This window comes from Vicugna pacos, chromosome 15 (assembly GCF_048564905.1).
Source record: "Vicugna pacos chromosome 15, VicPac4, whole genome shotgun sequence".
Lineage (NCBI taxonomy): Eukaryota > Metazoa > Chordata > Mammalia > Artiodactyla > Camelidae > Vicugna > Vicugna pacos.
Genome location: NC_133001.1, coordinates 45,386,374 through 45,413,166, shown reverse-complemented (window position 1 = coordinate 45,413,166; position 26,793 = coordinate 45,386,374). Strand labels below are relative to the sequence as shown.

The 26,793-nt window shown below is 53.6% G+C and overlaps 1 protein-coding gene and 1 long non-coding RNA gene across 9 annotated transcripts in view; one reads left to right on the top strand and one right to left on the bottom strand.

The window, feature by feature from the left end:
* The window catches only part of KLHL29 (kelch like family member 29), a 295,708-nt gene that overhangs the window by 145,582 nt on the left and 123,333 nt on the right, over positions 1-26,793 (top strand). For 6 of the 8 annotated variants that reach the window (XM_031684807.2, XM_072938142.1, XM_072938143.1 and 3 more), the window contains one exon: positions 17,052-17,381. In XM_031684807.2, the coding sequence (XP_031540667.2) occupies positions 17,097-17,381 (285 nt within the window). In that variant the 5' untranslated portion in view covers positions 17,052-17,096. Of the gene's footprint in view, positions 1-17,048; positions 17,382-26,793 lie in introns of all 8 variants that reach the window. The other 2 variants (XM_072938147.1, XM_072938146.1) reach the window with 1 other exon arrangement.
* On the bottom strand, positions 18,640-24,756 carry LOC140685903 (uncharacterized). The gene is made up of 3 exons (XR_012059362.1): positions 24,622-24,756; positions 21,242-21,397; positions 18,640-19,059 (listed from the first exon to the last, which is right to left on the bottom strand). It is a non-coding gene; the product is annotated as an uncharacterized lncRNA (long non-coding RNA).

The following is a 26,793-nucleotide window of genomic DNA, read 5'->3' as shown; positions in this document are numbered from 1 at the left end:
AACATTTCATTAGACCTTCCAAATGGGGAAAGAGCAGGCAGATTAAAAGTCAGATAGTGCCTGGAAGCCTGCTTCATCGGTTTGGGGACGGCCCGCGCTTCAAAGCTATTTGGCATTTCCACTGCCCAAAGGCCTCCTCGGGAGCAGTTGTCTTTTAATAAATGGCTGCCCGAGTAATTTTCCTCGAAGGAATTGTGTCGTGGATGTGCCTGCCCCTGGGGGAGCACTGGCTGTTCCCTCCGAGTGCTCCCAGTGCCCATGTGTTATGAATAGGAAGCTTGGAGCTAGGAGCCCCACCCAAGATGTGGCTCTGAGACCCACCCAGCAGACTCTCCAGGGCCCCATGAGGGCACTGGACAAGGGAGAGGAGTCAGGACCAGGCTGCGTCATGTGTGGTCTGACCATAGTTCTGACAAAGAGGATTTGTCCAACCAGCCTGCCTGTCTCTTCCTTGTGGCCACGGGCAGACGGAACCACTTTAAGATTCAGGACAGATTCATTCTCTTAACTGACCTTGACTGACCCAGCCCCCGTCAGGTGTGGGCGGCCTGCTGAGTGGGGCAGCATGGGAGGGGACAACAAGAGTCCTCCATCCAGGATCTCTCCATCTGTAGGAGCCACACTGACATGGGACTGCAGCGTTCCCATTCATTCATTCTTCAGTGAACATCTATAAGAGGCTAGGTGCAGTCTGAGCCAAGATCCAGCAGTGAATAGAATTGGCAATGGGAGAGCGTGGTGGTTGAGAGCCACACTGCCTGGGTTTGAATCCTGGCTCTGCCACTTCCTAGCTGGGTGACTTTGGGCACTTTGCTTGACCTGCCTGTGCCTTCATTTCTTCATCTGGAAAATGGTGATAGCTATTGTAATAGCTGATTGTTTTGTGGAGTAAATGAATCAATATCTGTAAGGCGCTGCCTTTATAAAACTTACATTCCAGTGTGGGAGAGACAGAGAAATCTAAGTTAATTATGTGGTCTAAAAGGAGGCAATAAGAGCTATGAAAAATAGAACAGGGAAAGAGCTTGGCATGTGAAAATAAGATGGTCAGAGAAGGTCTCACTGAGAAGGTAGCATTTAAGAAGAGACCTGAAGGGAAGCAGAGAACTAGTCATGGGGGTGCCTGGGGAAGAGTGGAGCAGGCAGGGGGCAGCAGGTACAAAGGTTCTGGGGTAGGAGGGGCCAAAAGTACCGGCAGAGTTGCAAGGAGCCCAGGGAGCCACAGCAGAGTTGTTGAGGGTGGAGGGGAGATAAAGCAGGAGAGAGAAGCAGGCCCCAGGCCTTATAGACCTTTGTAAGGGTTTGGCTTTTCCCCAGGTTGAGATGGGGGCCACTGCAGGGACTTGGGCAGAAGAGAAAACTGGTCTGACTCGGGTTTTAGCAGGATCACTGCAGCTGCTGTGTGGAGAATACACTGAATGAGGGCAAGAGATGAAGGAGGCAGTGGAGCTAGGAGGCTCCGACAGAAATACGGGTGAGAGGTGACAGCGGCTCAAACCAGGGTGGCCAGGATGGAGACGGGGAGGAGTGATTGGAATCAGGAGGTAATTCACAGCTGTCAGTCAAGGGGGTGGGGCATATGAGAAACATGATGAGTTTGAGGCAGAGGATCAACAGGGCCAGGCCTCACAGAGCTTGTGTCCAGATGTGAGGTCCAGAGGGGATGTGGAAAGAGCACTGGCCTCAAAGCCAAAAACAAGAGCGTTCTTCTTGGCACCACCACTTCCTCCCTTTGTGGCCCTGAGCCAGCCATCTCATCTCAGAGCCTCAGTTTCCCCCTATAAAACAAAGGCCATGCCATGACTGACACAGTTAAAGTGGCTTTCAGAGCGACAGGCAGACTGCAGGCGCTGCTTGCCCTCCTCCCTGCTGTCTCCTTGCAGCTGAGTGAGGAGGGCTCCACACAACAGAGAGGGGTCCCCAGCTCAGGAGGCTGATGCCAGCAAAGGCTCAGGGGCATAAAGAGTGACACCCATGCAAGCACAGGGGGTGTCAGCCTCTGTCTCTGACTTCACGGTGAGATTCACCAGGCACTTCCCATAGGTGAGCAGCCCAGGAGGCTGCAAGGTGAGCACGCTGCTCCTGGGGGCAGGTGATTTTCTGGGCAGCCAGGAAGACTTGGCTTGAGCAGTACTGAGCTGCTTTTATTCTGGCCCCAGAAGTCCGTCCTGATAGTGTCAGGCTGGTATCTGACACCAGAATCCCCCAACCTCAGGCAGACACTCCCTCCCTCCCCATCCAAGCCCAGACCTCTGTAGCATCTTTTGTTGAACCCCAGACAGTGGGGAGTCAGCCCTGCTCTGGGGGCCCACTGCAGGCCAGCCCACTGTCAATGGACTGCCTGTCCGTGCAGACTGGGCTGGGCAGAGCCGAGAACAGATGGTCGTCTCCCTCCCTCTCCCAGGGGCTGCTGCAGCTGAGATCCAGCCTGCAGACAACTCTCCAACACCCATTCAGTGGCCCTGACTCTCCCCTCCCCAATTGTCCTTGTGATGCCCACTCCCTTGCCCTCAGTAGACCCTGGGACTGAGCCCAGTGCAGCTGGGGTCTGCACAGATGTGACTGGGGACAAATGATGTGACTGACGGCTGTAAGTAGGGTTTCCACCCAGGCAGCCAATGGGGAATGGCAGTGCTGAGTGTTTTCAGAACTCAGTGTGTGACCAGGCACATGGGGCCGTGCAGAACAAGGGCTGGAGGGGAGCGGGGCCAAAGTGTGAGGAGCAGAGTAACCCAGCATTATCAAGACAGCTTCCTTTTGGAGACAAGAACTGAGCTGGAGAAGGACTGAATCAGCTTTCATGAGATGTTAGGGTTGACCGTTCCTGTTGTCTTGGAGCCTCCGATGAGGCTGAAAGGTGCTCAGGACCCCCACAATAAAACAGAAGCTGGGTAGGACCCCTCTCCTACCTCCCACAGCCCAAAAGTTAGAAAAGCCTTGTGATGACTACAAGGACCATCCTTCCCGAGAAGAGCGCTGTCTGAGGAAGGAGTGCGGGGTGTCTCCCCCCACTTCTGGGGACATGCCCCCACCCGCCATCAACTCAAGACTTCCCTCCATGGGACCTGGTGCCCTCTGAGACCAGAGCATTTGGGAAGATGTGACCAGGCACCAGCACTGTACCTGACTCTGCATGACCGGAGGTGGCCAGTCACCATGACACTTCTAGAGTGGACACTGCATGAGGGAGTCAGACTTGAGCTGTGGACAGCCTGGCAGCACGTGAGCTGTCAGAGCTCTGCAGGGAGCACCTGAGCACAGCCTGACCATTCGGCAGCTCCAGCAAAGAACCCCAGTGGTGTCCACTGGATCTCTGCCACCCGGAGGCCACTGCCCCAGACTTGCTGCGTTCTGGTCACACCTTGCCTCTGTCCTCTCAGCCTCCCTCTGGCCACTCTGAGGAAGCCAGAAGCAGCAGTTAGTGAGTGGGAAGGAGGCAGCACTTGGAGTGTCACATGTGCCCCCTCCCCCCGATTATGGGATTCTGAGCCTGAGTCAACAGGGGCTGGGCTGAGGGGAGAAGCTTTGAACTGGATATGAGATCAAAATTCCAATAAAAGATTGGACTTGGCTATGGAGAAGCCGAGGATGAGACTGTTTTTAGAGTGGACCTTGCCAATGACTCAGCTGTGTGACCACGTAGGTTACTTAAACGTGTAAGTTACTTGAACTTCTCCGTGTTTCAGTTTCTACAAGCACCCTCCTCCTAGGTTTGTTCTGAGGATTAAGAGAGCTGACGCGTGGGCAGCCCTCAGTGCGGTGCCAGGCACACAGTAAATGCTCAGTGCGTCAGCGCTCGGTAGTAGAAGTAGTACCCGAGTGACACCCAGAAAGCTGTTTGGGTCCAACAGGGTAGGTTTGAAGGGAAGTAGTGGGAGAAAAAGAAATCTGTTTGCTACTAATATCCCACTGAGTTCAGTCTATTTAATAAACCTGTTACATGACTATCACTTCATAGGATCTGTAATAAAAAGAGAGCAGTGCTGAGTACAGGGTGAGGCCCAGAGCAGCTGTGGTTGCCATCTGAGTGGTCCAGGAAGGCTTCCAGAAAGAGGTGGCACAGGGTAAGGCCTCAAGCCGTGCAGAGGTGGAGATACCCCAATGGGAGAAGAAAGTGATCTGAGGACCTTTGTACCTGTCACATCCTTGTCATTCACATCCCAGTCCGTGGGACAGTTCAGCCCAGTAAATATTACTGGGCCCATACACTCTGCCCAGCCTAGAGCAAGCTTTGGGATGGTGAGATCAGGAGAAGGCAGGCTCTGAGCTCAGGGAACTGCCAGCCTTCTGGGCTGGAGAGACAAAAGTCATAGTGTGCCAAGTGACTGTGGCTGACGGTGAGGGAGGGATTCAGGGGCGCTGCAGTGTTCAGAGGAGGAGGGCTCAGCTCAGCCCCGGCACTCCATAGACACACGCACATGAACACACACACACACACACACGCCCACCCTTCCCTCACTGTCTCTTTCCCAAAATCCTTTCTCCTTCTGGGCATATGATAGGGTGGCACTCCTGCACCCCCTTGAAGTTAGACACGGCCACGTGGCTTGCTTTGGCCAATGACCTGAGAGCAGAGAGGACACAGGTCCCTTCTAAGGGACAGCTTTAAGAGCCAGTGTGTTGATTCCTCAAACCCTCTTTCCCTTTGTCCCCGTGGCCAGCAGAGTGCAGCTGCAGGGCACTCTGTCAGCCTGAGTCCTAAAGAAGGATGACCTGGAGCAGGGCTCCCAGGTGACCAGTGGTGAGCAGGCAGCAAGAGCAAAGAGCACACGATGTAGTTTGAGCTGCGAGACTGGGGGCTGCTTATTGTCACAGTGTAACTCAGCTATCCAGGTGGCAGCAATCATCATTTTTTAAGAGTAAAAACTAGCCCTGAGAGCAGCCTCTCTGAGCCACGTGGCCCTTCCTTTGTTGGAGCCCCAGTGTTCGGTGCCTCGGGTAACAAATGTTGAGGGGAGTGGCTGACTCCAGAGTGGCTCTGAGAGTCCATCATTATAAGGATACAGTCTGCAGGGACCTGAGGGGTAGGGAACAGCCAGCAGGCAACCTACATTCATCAGCTTCCCTACCCTTAGCCCTGGGGGTCATGGTGAAGGTCAAACCAGAGTTAGACGCAGGACAAACCCAGGACAGGGGGACCCCAGAGGGCACATGGTGGTCCTTGCTGCTGGTGGGCAGGAGGCCAGCAGCCCCAGGCTGCCCGACGGGGTGAAGTGGCAGCCTAGAAGCCAAGGGTCCCTGCTTGGTTGATCTAAAAATAAACAGAAAGGCAACAAAAAATCTATGTTTCAATTACTGCACACAAGCTGTTCAAACAGCCAGCTCTGCACTGGAGATGTGAACTTGTCAACAGAGGCTGCCTCGTTTGCATGCTTGGATGGTGATAAAACACACAACCTCGCAACAGGCTGCCCTCTGGTCTGGGTGTTTTGGGTTTTTTTTTTTTTTTTAATTAAATTAAATTAAAAGTACAGACCTAGAATAAAGATAGTGAAAATCTGAAGCAAGTAGATCAAGATAGGGCAGCAGCTCCCAAAATGAAGGTGGAGGAGGCTCTGAGGTCTGAGACAAGCCAGGCCCCTGGTAGAGAGGTCAGCAAGAGAGTGGCCAAAACAAGGGGTCGGTGGCCAGGACCAGGGCACAATTCTCTCCCAAGTGACCCAAAACAGTCCTCCCCTCTCCTGCTGATCGTGGAGGAAACCCCAGTGAGCATTGTGGACCCTCGTCTCCTAAAGCTAAAGGGAAGGCTTTTTAAGGGCCTCTGTGTTGGGGAGGGGTGTTGTAGTCCACGTATGGGGTAAGCTCAGCAGGCCGGATTCACGGCAGGCAAAGCTGCGACTTCCATCCTTGGGCACGCTACATTTATTTCCTCTCCCACATGCCCGCCCTCACGGTGTCCTAGCTCCAGTACAGTCTGTTCCCTGGAATGAATGACACCCCAGGAAGCTGCCTGCCCTGGGCTCCAGGGCCACCCTGACCTGCCCTGACCAGGCACTCCCGCCCTTGAGCCAGGCACGTTTGTACTTTTCTGTATCCCTACTGTGTGCTTTCCTCTTGACCAGCCCTACTTTTCCCCAAAGCAGGAGCCTTGCCCCATCCTTGCCTGCACTCAGGAGCTTGCACAGAGCCAGGCCTAACAGGGCAAGAGGTGGTCAGTAAATGTGCTATGATTTGACAAGGAAAAGGCAGAACAGGGATTAATCAAGGGCATGTCTACAGGGTTGCTTGGGAGGGAAAAGGGGGCACAGAGTCCTGTCTCATGGAGGAGGAGCCCCAGAAAAGGAAGCCAGCTACTTCCTGATTCCTTGGCGAGGGATGCTGGGTAAGCAGGAGCCCCCAGAGATGGAAACAGGAGAGCAGCGTGCTCACACCAGCGGCGGTGAAGGTTGCACAAATCCTGCTGCTGAAGTGGCTGTTGGTTCTGCATTCACTCTGGACAGGGATTTTAATGTCCCCAGCCCTCGGAGCAATTCTGCAGCCATCAGCCTAGACGCTATTTACTCGGTGAAGTAAAAAAGCAGTCAAGTCTCTCCCAAGGAAGATAATATCCTGTCACAGGCAGTATGATCTGCCGGCCATGTGACAGCCGTTCCCTAATGTTTCCAAATAGACTTTTGAATCGACTCTTGTCTAGAAGAAAGCAAATTGCAGGAGAATTTTGGCAGCTAAATAGAGAGCATGTATTCGTCTTTCTTTGCAACTCTTGCTGCTGGGTCTGGCTCCAGGCACCGAGTGGGATTCATCCATCAACTTGGGTCATTGATGAACACCATTTGCTGCGAAGAGGGATCTCGTTGAATTAGTCAGTTCTGCAAGATTCGGAATAATCAGGCGTGCCGGAGGCGGCCTGCGAGAGAGACGGAGGCCTGCTTGGAGAAGGGAGGTAACCGCAAAGTCTAGCTCCCAATTCTGCCATCATGTGTTTGCAGGACCGTGGGAAAGAAGGCTGAGTGTTTGCATTCTCCACGGAGCCACCAAGAACTAAGAGTCAGAAGGAGCAAAGATGGTTACTCGTCCTGATGACTCCGAATAATTGTCCTCAGTGCCGTCAAACCAAACCCCTCCGTCATACCTGCCTCATCCATCCTGATGTTTATGAGCCCCTAATTTAGACACGCCTCCCTTCTTCGCTCAGTTTATGCTGCCAGTTGTCATTTCCAATATCTTTTTTATATTTCATTATCACCATTATAATGATTTACACCAGTAGCAATAGCACAAATGCCTAGTCAATTAGTCCCATGAGAAAAGTCTCTGAATCATATATGCCTTTTAGGGAAAAAAAAAATCACTACATCAAAACCCACAGCCAGAATGTCTCAGAGCAGAGGTGTACATGGGAAGGGAGAGGAAGGGAGGCTTGTTCTTTTAATATTGTTCCTCTAACACAGGTGCTGGATACCACCTTTCTGAGGCAGGGAGATTGCTTTTTGCGTAAGAAATTGTGCCCAGGAAAGGAATCGGTGGCATTTTTCTGGAAACCTATCATCAGAAAAGCATTTTGCAACATTTGTCTTTTTAGGTCATGTATTAAGCCCTGTAATTACGGACTGTGGCTTTTCTCCAAAACACCTGTGCCCCCCAGGGCCATCTGAGGACCACAGTGCAGCAGCAGGCGCTGCCGGAGCATCAGAATGCCTGGGTCCTAGGGCCGATTCTGGTCCTGCTAGCGGGCAGTTATTAGGCTGGCATGTCTCAGGCTCTACCTGCATTCAAGTCCTCCTGGGGGGTCTTGTGAAAAACGCAGATTCTGACTCAGTAGTGCTGCGGCAGGTCCTGGAATTTGCATTCCAACAAGCCTCCAGGTGGCACCCATGCTGCAGAAAGGCTGCACTTGGGTAGGGGGCGCTTAGGCTACTGTCCTAGCCCCTATCTTCATCCTTTCCTCTCTGTTGTCCCCAATGCCAGCACATCTCTGCCTACACCACTGGGATGTTATAAGAAGGAAATGATGCGGTGTTTCTGAAGAGCCTTGTGAAGGGTAAGCACTGCGGCCCCAGAAGGCCATGCTATCGTTGCCACGACCGCTGCTGGTCCTTAAATGCAGGACCCTCCCCCCTCCCCTGAGCCAGTCCACCCACTGGTCCAGGGTCTGCTGGATTGTGTCTCCCCCAAAGCTTTGGATGAGCCAAAACTTAGGAAATATACGCAGGTTTAGCTGGCAGTGGAGAAAGCAGGTTCCCTGTCTCCCTTTAAAGATAAAGATGACACCCTAAAGCCATCTGTTACAGAGATTGATGCCACCTGGGGAGCGGAAGCAGAGGTCAGACTTCACTGCCCTGGTTTCTGATCTGGGCGGTCACATCCCTGACTTCCCTCTCCCCCAAGCCTGCAGGGCCTGGTAGAGGCTTGGTTGGGTTGAGAACCTGGAGCTGCAGCAGGTCTTGGTGGAAGCTGCCAGCAGCTAAGTAGTGGGGCTAGGACGAGCGACCCCAGCCCGGCACACGGGCCCTGCTGAGTGAGTTACCGGTAATGGTTGGGCCTGAATGATATTCACAGGAGGACGGTGGTCTGCCCTGACTGGACAAGGTGAGATGGAAGGGGAGAGCTCTTTCAGAGCAGGCATGAAATGTGACAGCAATGGCTGTGTCCAGTTCACTGGGGTATTTAAGGAAAGGGACTAACAATGAAACCGCACCTCAAGTCACTCTGCCAGCATTAGCCTGTGAATGTTCCAGAGCTTCCATGGCTTCTGAGCTGGTCCAAAGCATTTGAAATGGGGCCCCAGGTCTAGGCTGGCACCTACACCTGGCCCCACTACCCACACATTTTGTATCCACTTCAGATGCTGAGCACCAGCTCCTCCCTGAGGAATACCTTCCCCCAGGAGCAGGGCCTGGACTGGTGAGGCGGACCAGGAAATCTGTTAGGAGACCTTGCCTTCAGGGCTGGACCCCGGGGTGGGTTCGGGGAGGCCTTGCATTTTTCACCCTGGGCACCTCTCTTGCCTCATGATGTGTCCTGAGCTGGAAAGGGCTTGCCACTTTGATCTGGGAGCGTTTCCTGAGTCCTGTCCCTGGTGCCTAGCCTGTGCCCAGTCAGAGAGTGGTCCTGTCTGGAGGGAGTGCATTCTTACAGGAGTGGCTCTCCCATAGTGGGGCGGAACGTGCCAGCCCATCGCTGGATGGTCAGCCTACCTCTCGGAGAAGAGCGGGTTGCTCAGAGCAGTCCTCGACCGGAGGGGCTGGAGCAGCCTGCCCCCCAGCCTCAGCCAGCAGTGAGCCTTCTGAGTCAGTAAGGTCTCTGTGGGGCCGGGGATTGATGGGAGCAGAGGCAGCCCCAGGAACCAGGGAGGCATTTCTGCGGGGCATCCCTGGCTCCTGCTAACATCTGTGCCAAGCCAGGGCCAAGCTAGCTTCTCCAGAAGCGCCCGGAGAATTCCTTTGTGTTGCATTTGCCAAGATGGTGTCCCGGCTGCTCTTTATTATTTTGCTCCAGAAGAAAGACTAAAAGATGCAGAGAGGGAAATGAAAATAAGAAAGATGGGCATGGACTGTTCCAACCGACTTGGCAGCATGTCTCCCCCGAACAAGGGAATCATACATTTTCCAAGCGGCCGCGGTTCCCTCCTCAGCCCCCTGTCTGGAGGCAGCGCAGCTCCCCCACCGTCCTGTGGATTAATCACGCCTCCGGGCCCTCGCAGCCGGCGCCCACTCCTCCGAATGCCTTAATGATAGGAATGAGGGAAGGGTCATTAGCCACCTGTGATCCTGGGGACAGCACATGCACTCGGGGCTTGTCAATAGTGGGGGACACGGAGCGTGTCCCAGGACACCAGGCGCCACCATCCTGAGGCAAGTTTGGGGCTGCCCAGCGTGCCAGACTGTGAGCTCCTGGACAGTGGGCCCTGTGCCCCAGCTGCACGTGGACAACACTAAGGAAAGGACTGTCACATTCACAATGCTTGATTGCTTACTCATGAGTTATTCATGCTGAGGCAAGTTCATGAGGCAGGGCTGCTCATCTGGTGTCCAGCAAGTGTATGTGCGACTGAGTTACAGAGGCACAGCCTGGTGTCTGCTCACTCCCCTTCTCCAGGTCTGGACTGCTCCCCTGAGCTGCAGGAAGGGTCCCATCCATCAGGGAAGGCCCTGGGTGATAGGAGATCGCCTAGGTCATGGGTGTTCAGCAAAGATGGCCTGCCTTCCACCCCACTGTGTTGTATCCCGGTGGCCCAGGTGACAGAGCACCCTGCAGGGTTCCGGCCACCTAGCACAGCGGGTCTCAGGGAGTCCGTGAGACACCAGACCCGCACAGCTTCGTAGTTCACAGCCTCCTTCGTTCTCACCCGGAAACCTGCCCAGTTCCTTTTGGCCTTGGGGTTATGGGCTCATGCTTTTCCTCCCTGTAACTTTCAGATCTGAACTCTGTGCACAGAGGGCTGCCAGGACTTACTGTCTGGTCCTCACAGTGGCCCTGGGGACAGGCAGAGCTGTCCATCTGCACTTTCTAGATGAATAACCAGAGGCTTCCCTGAGTTCCCGGGGCTAGTAAGGGGTAGTGCTGGGGTTCAAACTCAACCCTCTTGACTCCCCACCTGGCCCTCTTTCTACTGCCCAGGGGCCTCAGGTTGAGTCCTGGAGTGGTCACCGAGGACTCGGAGCTGACAGAGCAGAGGGGACAGGCCCAGCACTCAGACTCAGGGAGGCAGTTAGGTACAGCTTCACCAAACAGAGCAAGGAGTGTGGGCCCCTTTGCAGAGAGGCCCCGGAACCCAGCCACTCAATGGCCAGCCTGCGTGGCAGGGCCAGGGAGGTGCCGAACACCTGGGGCCTGCCCGGCTCTTGGGGTCTGACTTGAGCACAGCATGAAAGGGTCCAGCTCTGTGAGGGTTCTCCAGGGTCTGAACTAGACCTTGAACTAGGCACTGACTGGGCCGGAGCCCATATTGCCCAGTGGGGCGGGACTCCTAGGGCAGGCTCAGTCGTACCAGCCTATTTCCTATACTCCCAAGTAGAGACGTAAATTTTCCACCATTACAGTTAACTAACCACGTTATAGAAAATGTGAAGATAAGATAAACAACACCTAAAACTTTGGATCAAATTTTAAGCAGCTTCTCTCCTAAGCAGGGAGTTAGTCCTTTTCAGAGGCTGCAGGAAAACTGAGACGAGGGAGGTGGGGTGCCCAGTGGAGGCCCCGGGCGTGCTTTCTGTCTGGGCACCAGGAGCCGAGAGGAGAGCGGCAGGGAGGTGGGTTCTGGGGACAGGCAGTGGGTGGCGGTGCAGGGTAGGAGCCGGAAGTCAGGGGCTGCGCAGCCTTGTCATTTGTCTTTTATTCCAGTTAGCCACCCGGACGTCTCCTCCAAGGGAGCTGAGAGAGCCTGGGGACAGGGTGGTCCCTCCGCAGCCTGGAGCCCTAGTGGTGCTTGCGGGAGGAAGACTTGCCCCAGCGCCCTGTAGGCAGGGAAGCCAACTTCCGTTCACTCCTGAGGGAAGGGGAGCCCACGGGTGAAGCGCGTGTGTGGAGGCCCCGGGCCAGGGGCCCTCCCGGGAGCATGCAGCCTTTGTGGTGAGCAGGTGAGCCATCACGGGGGCCTGCATCTCATCCCTCAGGAGTGGGGGCCCGCAGGACAGACCCTTCACTCTCCACTGGAGAGGAGACCTGGAAAAGGCAGAAGGCCTTCCTCACAGCCGACGGGATGCTACTGGGCACACCAGGGTGGCCTCGGTCGCTTCTGAGGGATCATCTCGGACAAGAGGTAGTCAGGCTTGACGGGCATGATTCTCCCCAGAGCTGGTCAGTGTGGCCCTGCTGCATTTCTGGGGTGCTGGGGGACCCTGTCCTTAGATCCCAGGGGTGTGCCTGCGTATGTTGAGGCTCTGCCTTTGTGGCTCTGAATGGGGAGATGGGGACGGAATGGGAGTTGGTGTGCAGGACCAATGGTTGTACATTCAGAGCAGCACTGTGGCCCACCAGGAGCATCCCAGAGTGACGTGCTCAGCCCCCATTCATCATGTCTGCTGTGATTCTGTAAGCAGAGCTTCCACTCCCCTCACTCTTCCCTGGGAGAGGAGAGGTGTGTGCAGAAAGAAGGGACTGGGAACCAGTGCCGGGGCTGGCCTCCTCAGTGGTGCACCGGGCCCAGGCTCAGCTTCTCTGAGTCTGAGTCTGAGTCTGGGTCTGACTCTGAAAAGTGGAAAGCTGGATGTCTGCACCTGGGACCACCATGTGAGAGGCTGGAGGGGTATGCATTTTATGAACCAGGAGGTTCCATGCAAGTGTGAGATTTCAGACAAGCAAAAATGGGGCCCTGCCCACCCCAGGGAAGGGCCAAGTCACCTTTCCCTCCTCTCTGCCAGCCCAGCCTCCTGGGACAGTGCAGAGGACAGCACTCATGGTGGAGAAACAGCTTTGCCACGTAGAATCCCAGAAGCCAGAAGCAAATCTCTCACATAAAACTCCCGCCTCTGGGAGACTTTTCAGATTTAATCCAGGACTTGCACCAAAACGTCTCTGCCTTGGACCTTGGCCTGACCTGCCTCCACCCACAAGTATAAGATTTTCTAGACCCTCGAGCTTTTTCCTCACACATGTACATATATTTTAAAAGGTGCTGGCAACACACGACCCCCACCAGGCGTGGGCCCTGGGTCCTCATAAGCAGCCACCCACACTCAGGAATGGCACTGTGAGACCCCCTCCTCTCTCAGTGACGGCCCCATGCCAGGCTCTGCCAGTTCACAGGCAGCCCGCCAGGAAAAGGTGCGCCCCTGCACAAGGAGGCATTTTACACGTTGTGTCGGATTGCTTGACCCGTCTCATCTGAGGTGCCTGGTGCGTTGGGGGCCTCCTCCGGCCCCAGCGAGCGCTCCCTGCTGCCGCCCCCACAACCGTCCTGGGTGCACGTGTGGGCGGACGGGGCCTTTTGACACGCTGGCTGCAGCCCAGCAGGAAATACTGAAGTCGCCACCTCTGGCGCTGGCAGTCTGCCGTCTCACCAGGGTACGCTGGGCAGCACGCTCCTTTCATTCCGTCTGAAAGGGAAAATTAAATTGAGGAATGAAGTCGAACCCAAACCTGGCATGCAAATAGTTGACCTTTGTTTTGAAAACCTTTAAAGCGGCTGAGACCAGATTGTGTGGCCTCCAGCTGCCTGAGTCACCACCTCCTCTCTGGCGTTTTCGGGAGACCTGAAGAGACAGACAGGGAGGGGAGGGGACGGCCGGAGGCGCAGCTGTGGGGCTGTGAGGACGAGGGAGCCAGTGTGGTCCGTCGGCGCTCCTGGAGCCAGCGAGCTGAGAGGTTTGATCGGCATCAGAGGTATCGCTGGGGCCAGAGGCCCCTTTGACCTGAGCCCAAGCCCGCTCTGCCACCTCCGGGCACATTCAGGGGCGCAGGATTGCTGGGCACCCGAGTGCCAGCCCCTCACCCCACCTCTCCACCATCACCAGCTGGGAGGAGAGGATTCCCTGACAGTAATGTGAGGTTGTGCTGTTTTGTAGGAATGAAGGGCTGATTTAGCGTATCAATCAGGCTAGGCTAGACGTAGGTAACAAATAAACTGCCAATCTCAGTGCCTTAACATGATAAAGATTTATGTCCCAATCGTGCCAAGTCCAACGCTAGGGGTGGGGAGCAACCGTCTTCCATCAGATAGCTGCACAAGCTGAGAGACATGGCCTCCGGGGTTGCCAAAGTGAGAAGAGGGAACTACAGGGTTGTAAAAGATGTTTTTAAAGGACCAGTTCTGAAAGTGGTCTTCATCAGCTCCCCATTCATTCTATCTGCCTGGATTCCGGTGCATGATCCCAACCTAACTGCAAGGGAGGCTGCAGGGGTCTTCCTGGGTATGCAGAGAGAGGATGCGGTGTGGTGAATTTGGAGCATCATCTCTGCTCCAGGGTACTGGTAATCAGCAAGAGCCCTGCCTGGGCAGGTGGATCTCGGGCGACAGGAACCTAAGCTGTGGGGTCTAGCTGCCCCTGGATACGCAGATTCTCCTTACAGAGCCGTCCTTGGAGACTCCAGTCCTGATTTCCTGGGAAGGCAGGACATTTCCTGACTCTGGTGCCTACACAGAATTTCCAGCTGGAAGCCTCAAGGTTTTTGTGTCTGAAGTTCTCCCTTCACATAAATATTTGTCCCTTCCTGAAACATTATGCAATTAAGAAGAAATGAATGTTTGTTTATTCATTCAGCAAATGTGTCTTGAACACCCTTCTATGGTAGAAGGGCTAGGTGCTGGGATTACAGACAATGAGCCTGGAGCCTAGTCTCAAGGTAGCAAACATACAACAGCCATTCATCGTTATTGGGATGATGGTGTGCACGGAAGTTCAGGGGGACGGTCAGTGCAACCCCTGAGAAGAGTCGGTGCCTGAGCTGAGTCATAACAGACACACAGGACTTAGCCAGAGGAGGGGGGAGACAGTTCTGCCAAAGAAGGAGCATGGGCTGGGCTTATCCCAGAGCCGAGAGAGGACACCGATGCCTTCAGAAACTGTCCTCTGGGCCACCCTTAGGATTCCGGACCATATTTCTGATGAATAGGATTTAAAGCAGGAGAGGAAAGGATGGTGACCAGATTTGTGCTTTAAAAAGCCATATGGGCAGTTGGTGAAGGATGGATTAGAAGGGTGAGGCTGGGAACAGAGGACTGGTTGAGATAACCCATGAAGGAGACATGATTTGGAGTGGATGTGCAGATGGAAGTGGGGGCAGGTTTGAGAAACAACTAGAGCAATGACTCAAAGACCCCCCTGTGGGCCATGGGGCTGGATTGAGGACATGCGGGTGGCATTCTCTGAGAGAGGGAGTTCCTGAGAATGCGCTGGAGCAAAAGAGCAATGGTTAGTTTAGGGACATATAATATTTAGGTACTTTTCAGGCAGTAGGATGGTGGGCATGGCGTTGAGGAAGGGGGAACCGGAAATGGAGCCTCGGGAGTCATCACTAAAGAGGTGGAGCTGAATGAGGTCGTCCAGGGAGAGCGTGTGGGGTGAGAAAAGAAGAGGAGGAAAGAGGGGCTCGCAAGGATGAGCCAAGAAAGATCATCTTGCAAAGCAGACTGAGATGGTGTAGCAGAGAGAGGTTGAAAAGTGAAAGCGTGATGTCACAGAAACCGAGGGAGGAGCTTTCCAGAGTGAACTCAACCAAACCAAGTCGGGGGAAGTCAGGGTAGGCTCGGGAGTAAATGTCCCACTGGCTTGAGCAAGCAGATCGTTCTTGACCTCCGTGAGAGTGACCCCTGAGGGCTGGCTGGAGTGAGAGCCACAGGGGAGCGGGTTACCACGTGAGCAGGAGGAGGGACAGTGACCAGAGGCAAGCGGGGACAATTCTCCCAAGAACTTCAGTTGGAAAAGTTTGTGAGGGTGATCAAAAGGGAGTTCATTTTTATTTTCATGATGTTAATATTGAATAGATAAAAATAATTTTGTGACAAAAATGTTATGATAAATCACAGAGAAAAAAATGTGACAATGAGTGTGTATATGTCCATGTATGACTGAAAAATTGTACTGAACACTGGAATTTGACACAACACTGTAAAATGATTATGAATCAATAAAAATGTAAAAAAAAAAAAATAATTTTGTGGCATTGTGTAAGCCGTGAAGTGTAGTGATAAAATAAACAGTGAGCCCACCATCCAACTTAAGAGGTGCAGTCAGCTCTGCTTCCGGTGGGCCTGCGGGTTGGGCTCAGGTCTGCTCCAGATGCTCAGTAGAGGGGACAGTGTCAAAGGAGGGGACAATGGCTGCCAGGGCCCTGCCAGCCACAACCTGGGTTGGGTTGGCCCAGGCTCTGGCTCTGTGGTCCTGGAAGTTGGCAACTAGGTCTGGATGTGCAAAGACCAGAGTAGAATCAGGCTTCATAGAAAGTTTAAAAATAAAGTGGTCTGTCTGTTCACTAGCCAGGAATTCCAGAGCCCACCCCGCCGCCCTGGACTGAGCTGGACTGGCAGGATGGGAAAATGAGCCAGGACCCGTCCCTGACCTCCAAGAGCTCACACCCCAGACAGCGCATGCGTGGGGAATGGAAACATGTCAAAGAGAAGCACACCGTGCCTGAGCCGGGGCAGGGCTGGGGATGTGGTGGGCAAGCAGACTCCACCCTAACCCGCCCGTCGGTGCCTTGGCACTGCCTTTTCTCTCCCCTCTGCCTCTGCCTTGCTGGGGCCTCTCAGGCTGAGACAGCCTCTCCTGTGTCTTTACCTCCTTCCTGACTGAGGGTGGCTGGCAGGGAGCCAGGCAAGTCATTGTCGTGCTGAGCAAAATGCGATCCTTGGTGATGCAGGAGGCCCTCAGAGTATCTGGTGTGTCTAGGTCCCCATGACAACACTGAGGGCCTTATGTTTGGATATTCAGGAGTGTTGTGTGGGAGATGGTCTGGTTAACAGAAGCCAGGGAGCACCGGGGACTCTGGCGCCATCCACTGAGTTGTAGGTGACAAAGGAGAACTCTTCACTCCCGGAGGCTTAACACCTTCTCAGACTTGAGTCTTGCATTGAGCTACAGTCTGGAGGCCGGAGATCCTGGCCACCTTCTCACCTTCCAGTTCCCTGACCTCAAGGGAATCACTTATTCTCAATGAGCTCCCTGGTCCGTAAAGGGGCGGGGGGGGGGATCTTGCCAACTCACAGCTACTCTAAGGATCAAATGAGATCTATGTCAAGGGCCTAGTCCACCACAAAGTGAGCCTACAGACGTCGATGCTCTCGCCTCATCACAGGGCTGAGCTGTTTGCACAGTGGGGATGGAGGGGTGAAACCCCAGTTGTAACTGAAAGGCACACACCTGCATCGTCCAGGACAAGGTGATGCAGCAGAACGAAAAGCGTTACTTTAAACTGTGAGTGGGTTCAAATCTCATTGACTACACTTTTGCCATGTGATCCTGGACAAATCATTTATTCCTCGTCTGTGATGGGGGCTAATGATCCATGCTTTGTGGGCTTGCTGTGAATATGAAATGAGCTCATGTTCGAGAGCCCTTTTATGCACACAGAGAAGGTGCTTAATAGATGCTGGCGGCCGTTGCTGTCCTCCTCGCATGCCTGCAGGGCTGCCGCTTGTCTAAATCGCCCTCCTCTCCACTCTGTGCCAGCAGGTCCGGCCTCTGTTTCCCCGTGAGGAGCAGCCGCGGCCCACCGAGATGTCCCGGCACCACAGCCGCTTCGAAAGAGATTACCGAGTGGGCTGGGACCGCCGCGAGTGGAGTGCCAACGGGACGCATGGGACCACCAGCATCTGCAGTGCCACCGCCGGAGCCAGTAGCGGCACAGCCAGCAGCCTCAGCGCCCGGCCGGGCCTCCTGCCGCTGCCCGTGGTGCCCTCCCGGCTGCCCACGCCCGCCACGGCCCCCGCGCCCTGCACCACCGGCAGCGGCGAGGCCATCACCAGCCTCGTGGCCAGCTCTGCCTCCGCCATCACCACCAAGGTAAGGGCTGCCGTCCTCTCTGAACAGGCGCCGGTCAGAGGGGCCCTGCTTCCCTGCAGGCTCCACAGCCTGAGCGCTGGAGGCTGCCTTCTCCAGCGTGTGGGTGTCCCTGGAGCTGGGCCGGGCCAGTATTTAAGTTAAAGTTGGCATGGTTTTATGTTCCATAGTGCCTCTCTCTGTGACTAACTAGTACAAAGATGCAGATGCCGTGCATTGTCCTACTATGCTGATTAAAGGCATTTCATCAGCGAAATGACAGTGAGACTCCAAGTTGGCAGTACAGGTTGCCTAAATAGGTGACTGTGGACCAGGCAAGTCCCCATGGGGGCACTCGTGACTTGGGTTTGCAAGAAGATACTGATCAGCAGTAAGTCCTAAGTGGTCATAAATCTGCTACTTATAACCACTGTTACTACTAAGAATGCTCACGTCCCCATCTCCTCCAAGCCTCAGACAGCCCTGACATCAGTACTTGTCACCCGCTTTACAGTTGATGACACGGCGGCCCGGGAGTCTGTGGGAGGAGGTCCCAGTAGGATCCCCTCGGGGACCCAGGCCTCAGGGGTGTTAGTTTCAGGTCATTCACCATCTTCTGGAAGTAGCTCCAGCCTCGGGAACGAAAGCAGAGAGCAGGCTGTGTTACCAGCTGCGACATGGAAATGAAAATGTCTCCAAGGCTCTTGCCTGGCTTCGGGCCGAGCTGGTCCCCGCCAGGCTGCTCGAAGCCCCTCGAGGGACGGGGCCCAGGCCGGTGGCAGGAAGCCCATTCATTGCCATCCTGTCTCCTGGGCAAGCAGGGGCTCTGCAGGCCACCTTTGCCTCTGCCAGCCATTCAGAGCCGCCTCCCAGAAACCCTCTCAGGGCGGCGTGCGTGCATGCGTGTGTGTGTGCGCGTGTCTAGTCTTTTCTTTCCTGCTTTCATAAAAGTTGCCAGAGAAATTAAAGGCGGGGGAGCCCCGGCCCCAGCCATTGTGAGGTGGCGGTGATGTTGGAAAGTCGCGCTCCAGGTGTGCTGCGCCTTTGTCTCCGTGATTTTCAAAACTCCCTTTCAGCCCTGCTTCCCATTAATAACTGTGAGTGCTGCCGGCGCAGAGCCTGGCGGAGGCCCGAGACAATGGAGCTATTGGAGGCCAGCTCGCAGCACACTGACATCTTCTGCAGTGCCTTATTGATTTTATTTTCCTGTTATGAAAACACCACCCCCACTGAGGTGGGGAGGGAAGGAATGTTGGGCGGGGGAGAGGAGATGGAGGATTATTTGGGCATGATGCCCCCAGACCAGCCAAACACATTCCTCCCCAGGCGCCAGCCCCCAGGACTGCTCCAATGCAGTGACCTCTGCCCAGTGGACCCAGCCAGTGACCTTTCTGGCTGCCCCGCCGGCCACATCTGGCAGCCACTCAGCAAGGCCAGCCGTTGGCCATCTGGGGAATGGCATCTTCGGGAGCTGACTGCTGGGGGGCTCCAGGTGAGGGGAGAGGAGCTGGACCAGGGAGTCCACTTGATGGTTTCTGCCCTCTCAGGGATGTTTTAGGGACAGCGTCAGGCTGCGCCTCAGGGCAGGGGTTTGGACTCCTCCGAGCAAGGGAAATGGAGCGTCCTCGTGGTGAGGGCTCGCCCTGCTCACACAGCTCCTGCTTTGCTTCCCGGCAGCTTGATAGTCACCATCTCTAACTGGCTGGACCCCAAACCACAGCACATAGGAGGAAAGGAAACTGGCCTCAGACAAAAAACAACAGCTGGGCAAGAACTGAGCGGGGCGGCTGGGAGGGGGGAGGGGGCGAAAGTTCATGCCTGTGAGGACAGCCAGCTCCTTGGCATGTCTCTCTCCAGAACCATCTCCAGCCCAGTTTCATACCTGTAAGGGCTTGTCTAGTCAAACAAAAGTGCCTGATCACACCCTGGATTCTTTGGGGTGCTCAGGAGAACTGAGTGTGTGTGTGGCGAGGGAGGACGGCAGCCATCAGTGGCTTCTGTCCAGGGCACTGTGATTGAACTTGGGCGGTGGTGCTTTTCTGTCCTTCTGACCTAGCTGCCAACCTCCCAGGAGCCTGTCCCCCAGCCTCCTTGTCTAACCCATGCCAGGACCACATCAACTGACAGGCAGGCTGAACTGAGGGATCTACGGTTTCCCTGGTCAACTAGCTGCGTCTTCACTGAGCAGCCAAGGGCTGGCTCTTGCCCTCCGGGAGCTCCCGGGCCAGGATATAACTAATTTGTGGCCTGGATGGTGTGACCAAATGACCTGAGAATGTCTCTCCCATTGAGGTTGTTGGCAGAGGCAGCTTGGTGGAGTAGATGAAGACAGATTTTGGAGCCAGACTGCCTGGATTTGAATTCCACTCTATCACATGCTTGCTGGGGGACCTTGGACAAGTTACCTAACCTCTCTGGGCCTCACTTTGGAAAAAAAATAGGAATAGGTAGTAGTTCCTGCCTGTCAGAGTTGTTGGGAGGATTATATGAGCTGAAACACGTGTAAAGTGCTCAGAGCTGAGCCCAGGACACAGAAGTCCTATACAGGTGCTATTGTCACCACCACGGTCACTGTCACCCAGGTGAGGCCTATGGGACGAGGCCGTGCCCCTGTAAGGGAAGGTGGTCATTTCTAGCCTCACCAAGAGGGAAAGGAAAGGCTTCAGATAAGAAACAGGAGCTGGGCGCCAAGCAGGCAGGGAAAGGAAATGGGTTTGTGAGTGGTGAGGTCTCAGGTTGACTTGTGACATGACCAGGGTGACATGGCAGCAGGACGGGCTGGAGGGACAAGGGCATCTAGCCTGCCTCAAACTGAGACAGAGTCAATACCACCTGGTAAGCCAGGTGATGGAGGGAGCTTAGAGCTTTGCTCAGCCATGGGGCCCTTTCCTTGAAGAAAGCCTAGTGTGCGCACAGGGCCGAGGCCCTCTCTGTGGACGGTGGGGGAGGCGGGAGCTGTTCCCCTCCGTGTGCGACCTGCTGCCCTGAGTGGTAAAGGCTGCTTGAATGTTTTGGCTTGGCCTCCTCCGTGAAGGGTTTAGGGCCACGGGTGAGCCAGATCCACCCCTGAGGACTCAGAGAAAGGTCCCCAGCATGGTGACAAGTGTCAGCACTGTCAGGCCTGTGCATCCCCAGTGGGCTGGGCACAGAGCAGGGTGAGCATCACATGCACTGGCGGCTGTGGGCCTGGGGCGCCCCAGGCCGTCACCACTAATATAAGGACGGCCTGCCTCTTCACCTCTCCTGCCCGCGGGCTCCTGCCCGGTGCTGGGGCTGCTTCTGCCAAGCCCTGGGGGACAGTCCCAGCTCTCCAGGGTGAGGGAAGGCTGGCTAGGCTCCCAGCGGCTGACTAGGGAGGTGATGACAATTCTTTCCGTCACTGCTGCCTTCAGGCCTAAGTTGGTTTTTTCAGTTTCTGCCTTTTTCCATGACCTGAGGATTTCTTACATGTTTTTGATGAAAGGCCACACAGCCAACTAGACAAGCCTCCCGGGCCACTGAGGCATGGGGGGCCTAGCCAGACACACACACACACACACACACATTCACACTCACTCATTTCCCAGACCATTAAACTGCTTCCCTGGGGCCAAGATCAGCTCTTGAACCTCTAGGACACAGAGCCCAGGAGAAGTAGAGTAACCATGCCACCCAGCCTCTATTTTGTAGATCAGAAGAGTGAGACTTGGAGAAAACAGACTTACAGAGGTCACCTAGTGAGGGAGAAACAAAATGGGCCTGAGCTGGCTCCTTTCTCCACCCAGGCTGCCTGGCACCAGGCATTCACCATGGTAACCATCACTACAGCACTGTTATGGTAACTCTCCCCGTCCTCTCACCACCTAGCAAACACTGAATTTTGGCAAGGAAATGGGTATATTTACCTCATGTGTTATAGACGGAAAAATTTAGGCCAAAGATTATGTCTACTAAACATTGCACAGCTGGTGAGAACTTCAGGCTCTTGAGTCAGACAGAACTGGGTTTGAATCTTCTGCCACATAGGAGCTGAGTACGTCTCTAAGCCTCGATTTCTTTGTCTATAAAATGGGAATGATCATAGTATGTTTCTCATGGAGGTATGTGAGGATCGGTTAAATCAATATATGTAGAAAAGCACAGAATAGTACCCTGCCGCTTGTCAAGCGCTCAATAAGAGTTAATTTTAAAAAGGTAAATCAGAGGTGGGTCCAACCAAGTATTCATACATTTGAGAGGAGACCAAGCCCCCTGTTGGTTGGAGCTAGTAGGCTGGAGAGGGGCTTATTGGACCATCCCCTCCGCTGACTGATGAGGCAGGAGGTAAAGCTGAAAGCTGGAAGGGCACCCCTTTCCCCCCCAGCCCCACCTGCACTCTGGGCTCCAGGCAGTCAGAGCCTCGGGGGAGGGGGGCTGCTGCTGAGAAGCAGAAATGCGACTTGGCGGCCAGGCTTGTTTATGGGCTGGAAAGGAAACACCGCTGCCCTGCAGTTGCTGCTGCATGAAATTTAAATTATTCTCAGCAAACCTGCTTGACAGATGAAACAGAAAAGGGACGGCTTCATAAAATGCAATTTTGTTCTTGAAAGAATGGACTTTGCAGAATCCTCGCTGATGTCTGTGAAATGTATTGGGGGCTTTTTCTCCTCGTGGTCAGAAGCACTCATGCTGAAACATTCCCATCGTTCCTCGGCGCTAAGCCCTTGAAAATAAATCTGGGCTGGGAAGAGAGAAACTTAGCCTGTGTCACAGGTCCAAGGAAAACCGAAAGGGGCCATGGGATCTGCAGGCTCCATCCTCACAGCACCAAACACTCAGATATTTGACATTTATGAGCCTCTGGGGCTTTCATGGGGGATGTCTGTCATCATAGAGACAACCTCAGAGACAACGTCTTCCTCCTGCACCCTAAATTCTTTGAAGAAATGCTCCTCTGGGAGGAGAGGAGCTGGGGTTTCCATGGGGGATCGTGTGAATGACCACAGGGCCCCATGCAGCGCCCCCACTCCTGTGGTTCTGGGGTCCACGAATGGATAAAGGCGGCTTTTGCACAGTTACAGAATGAGAGGCAGACCTCTCTTTCCTCCTGTGCTCACGTTGAAAACCAAAGGCTACTGAGTGGGCTCGGCTGGGGGAATCGCTCAAGCCCCTGTTCGTGGTGCATTTCCAGACTGTGCGTGATTTCTCTCCAGAAGGCTGTTTCTTGCTCCATGAATGAGAATTTGTGATCTCCCTCGTGATACATTATCAGGTGCTGAAAATGCATCACGAGACGACCTGTGCGTGTTCGTGCCGAGATAATGGGTTTCGCCTGCACGTTAAGTGGCCGCCACATTTTGGGTTGTATCTTCATTGAGTCCAAACCCACCCATCAGTCACAAAGTGTGCGCAAAAGTGAAAAATGTCATGACTTCCCCGGTATCCATTTTCAAAGCCTACGGTTTGGGGAGGGTAGACCTGAGTGGCTTGATTTCTTAAATTTCTGATTAAGGGGGCAAAGAGAGAGGAGAAAGTTATCTATTTTCTCATATTTGTAAGGGCTGAGACAGAGTCCGGATAACAGGCAGCTGGGGATTCCAAGGGAAGGTTCTCAGAAGATGTGCTTGGCTGGGGCCGTTTGTTTATATAAGTTAGCTTTTGCGGGGTAACATTCATCCCAAAACTGAGTGGTGTAAAACTATCCTGGTTCTGTGGGTTGGTTGTCAGTTCTGGGTGGCGCTGGGCTGGTGGAGCTGATCTCTGCTGGGCTGTCTCCTTTGTGGTCAGCTGCGTGGTGGCTGGGGGCTGGTGGCTCATCTGGGATGGCCTCGCTTACACACCTGTGTGTAGTGGCCGTCGGCCAAGGCGTCTCAGTGCTTCGTGTGACCTGTCATCCTCTCTCCAGCTATCGCAGCGGTGTTCACTTGAGGGTCTCAGGCTTCCAGGGGCAGCAAGGGGGCAAGGCTCGGTCACATGTGCTTTTCTAACCTCCGCTTGAGGCCCATTTGCTTAAATCCTCTTGGTTAAAATCCTCTTGGCCAAAGCAGTCACACAGCCAAGCCAGATTCAAAGAAACCCTGCCTCTTACTAGGAGGTGCTACAACACCCCACTGCAAAAGGGCAGGCAGGTGGGGATGGGAAGCATTTGAGATCATTATTGCAATATACCCCCTCTCCCCAACAGCGTTGCCAGCACACTTGCTTAAACACAGTTATTCACCCTCTAGTTTCCAGCCAAGGCTCACATGCCTCAAACAGAAAGAACAGGATCAATCTGCTCCTCTCCTCTGTGTGGCCTGGTGAACAGAATCAACCTGGGACACTCGTGACTTACACACACCTGGGTGACACACATCAGCCACACCAGGGGCTGCCTAGGGAGGCCTGAAAGGAGACAGTGGTGAGGAAGGTGTTACATCTGGCCCCCAGGGAACCTCGCAAGATGCATTTAGCTTGAGAATCCACCCCTGGCCAGGACTTGGACCTCGGTCCTGAAGGCTCCAACACTGATCCCATCACTGCCCCAGAGTCGGTGGGACTGGGGCACCGCTGTTCCCGGGACACTCACAAGGACAGAGGCTAACCTACCGATTCAAAATCGAAAAATCCACCCCAAGGAAACCACTTTCACGGACTTTGCCCAGTGAATCTCTCCCTGTGAGAATCCACGTAGGAAAACAAATTTTGACCAGAAGACTTTCTGATGAGCCTAAAATCAGGAAGGGAGCCAGTGACATGATGCAAATATTCAGTAGCTGCCGATCGGACAGCGTCACGGCTCTTTCTCCCTAATAGGATAAATCTCGTGCAGTTCCCAAAAAAGCCCTTGGAAAAGGCCTCTCCTTAAATTAAATTAGGTTTTCTGCAAACAGCATCATTCCAGATGAACATAAATCTACTTATTCAGTTTTAATGGTTTTCCCTCTTTCATTTAATTACTCATGTTGCAATTGAACAATTTTTTTTTCATTGCAGAAGGACAGTATTTTAGCTACATTATGGGTTAAATAGGCTTTGGAGAACTAGCCTGGGAATCTCATCACCATTTATAACATTGTTTTTTTATAAGGAAAGTATGTTCCGAAATCTAAACAGCCAAATTACAAATGAACTTTCAGAACCCAACCCATTTGTTAACTGGAAACTGTCTGTAACGCTAAAAATAACTCAGGGAAATAAACATAAAAAGGAGAGTTGAATGCCCCTCAGTGTCATTTGTTCACCATCAGCTCCTACAGATCTAGTTTCATTTCAGTGAGGAAGAGTTCCTGCAAACCCAGACTGGCCCTGTCCCTGTTTTACTCACTGTTGTGACACAGGCAGCCAAATTGGCTTGAGTCCTCCCAAAGCATAATGCCACGGAGAAGCGTCATTGTGAAGTCCCTGCAGAGCGAGGCTGATGTAACGTAGCAGATTATCCATCAGTTTCAACTCCGCATTTGAGGCCCTAAAATGAAGGTTTAGGAGAGCTGTCTGTGCAGCTCTGCTGCAGTGTCCACTAGTCAGGACGTATTCATTTGCATTGGAATCTGCATCTATAGAACCCGGAGGCAGGGAGCCTCATTTTCCCTCTGGGAAATAAAGGGCCGGGAGAATTCAGCACAGCATCAGTATGCATTCAGACGCAGGCCACACGCCTCTCCTATGGATGGGGTAGGGGTCCTGCTTTCCCAGCCACCCCTCTCCTGCTGTTTCATGGAGGAGATGGGCGAACACTTTGGACCCTCTGGCTCCATGACAGGAGTCCTGGGAACTGGGAAGAAAGCAAGGTGCACACCGGGATCGCAGAAGGCCAGTCATCAGAACCTCCCTCCCTCGACTTAAATCCCTGGCTGATGTCCTTAAGGAAAATGCTCTTCTGTTGCCACACGAGGCCCTTCCTCCAGTCCTGCTCCTGAGGCCCAGGCAACTCAGTTCAGCTTGCTGTCCTCTCCCCATGCCCCTCCCTGGGCTGCCAGCAACTATAGTGCTCCGTGCTCTGCCCAGCTCAGCGCCAGACTGGCATTGAACGTGATCCAGATTTGTGACCTACTCCTTAAAGAATTCCTTCCTCAGGTGAGATGTGGCCCGAAAGCCGGCAGGCCAAGGGGTAGGGGGCAGGAATAGGGAGGTAGAATGGCCAAGCCTGCAGGTGGGTCAGGCGCTCTCACTGTGCAGATGCCAGAGAACTACACCAGGCCTGACAAAGCAACCTTGGAGGTCTGTGGTGGGTGTTGCTGGCGGTCTACCCAGCCTCCATTCTGTTCAGGTATCCATCACCTCCTATGCTTTGGGAAAAATGAACCCTAGTCCCTGCTAGGATTATGATGGTTCAAAATCAGGTGTGGTAATACCATTCGCCTTACCCAACGTTGGTTTAGGAAGAGTCGTGGACCCAGTTCTGGCCAGTGGAACATGAGAGTAATCCTATCTGGGGGCTTTGGGAAAGGTTTCCTTGCTTCTAAGGAAGAGTCACAAGAAAAAGGAAATCCTTCTTCCTCTGGACATTGTAGTGTCTGGACGTGATGCCTTGAGCCGCTATAACCATCATGCTACAAGACTGTGGATGAAGCCAACACATGAGGCATAGAAAAAATAAGAGAATTTCGGAAATATGGAACCGGCACCCTAATGCTGCATCCCTGCCTACCTCTGGGCTTTTGTTACCTGAGCTAACACATTTGCTGGTTGTATAAAAAAAAAATTTTTTTAACTGCCTCCATTGGCACACTGGCTCCCAAGCGACAGTGAGGATGTCTTCTCCACCTCCCAGACCTCACCTGGCACACTGGCTTACTGAAAATGGCTGCATTGGCCTTTGTGAGTATCCTCTGCCTGTTACTCCTTTATTTCAGCACTCGCTGCTGTCTACAGGGATTCTGCTATCTGCCGCTTCCCTGAATGCCAACACGAGGGCATTGCTTACAGCCACCGCACTTCCTGGGGCCATGTTTCTGTCTGAGGGAAATCCAGGCATCCCTGGACTAAGGGGGAAACCCCAGGCTGGGGTCAGGATATGGGGTTCAAGGCCCACATCCACATTTCACTGGGCTGAGCAACCTCTAGGCAGGGCACTTAAGCTCTCCAAGACTCAGTTTCCTTACCTAAAATCTGGACACAACAGTGCCCACTTCACTGGGCTCTTGTGAGGTCCACATGAAATAGGAAGGCAGAAGAGCTTTATAAAAATAAATGCCCTAATTCATAGAGACAGAAAGTAGATTGGAGGTTACCAGGGGCTGAGTGAAAGGAGGATGGGGAGTTACTGTTTAATGGATAGAGTTTCTGTTTGGGGCCATGAAAAAATATTGGAAGAGTGGTGACAGTTGCATGGCATTGTGAATGTAATGAATGCCACCGAACATATACTTAAAAATGGGGGAAATGGCAAATTTCATGTCATATATATATATATATGACCACAATGAAAAATATTTTTAAATAAATAAATGCCTTGCTATCAAAAGAGAGAAGGGAAATATCAGTGTAAAAACAGGGA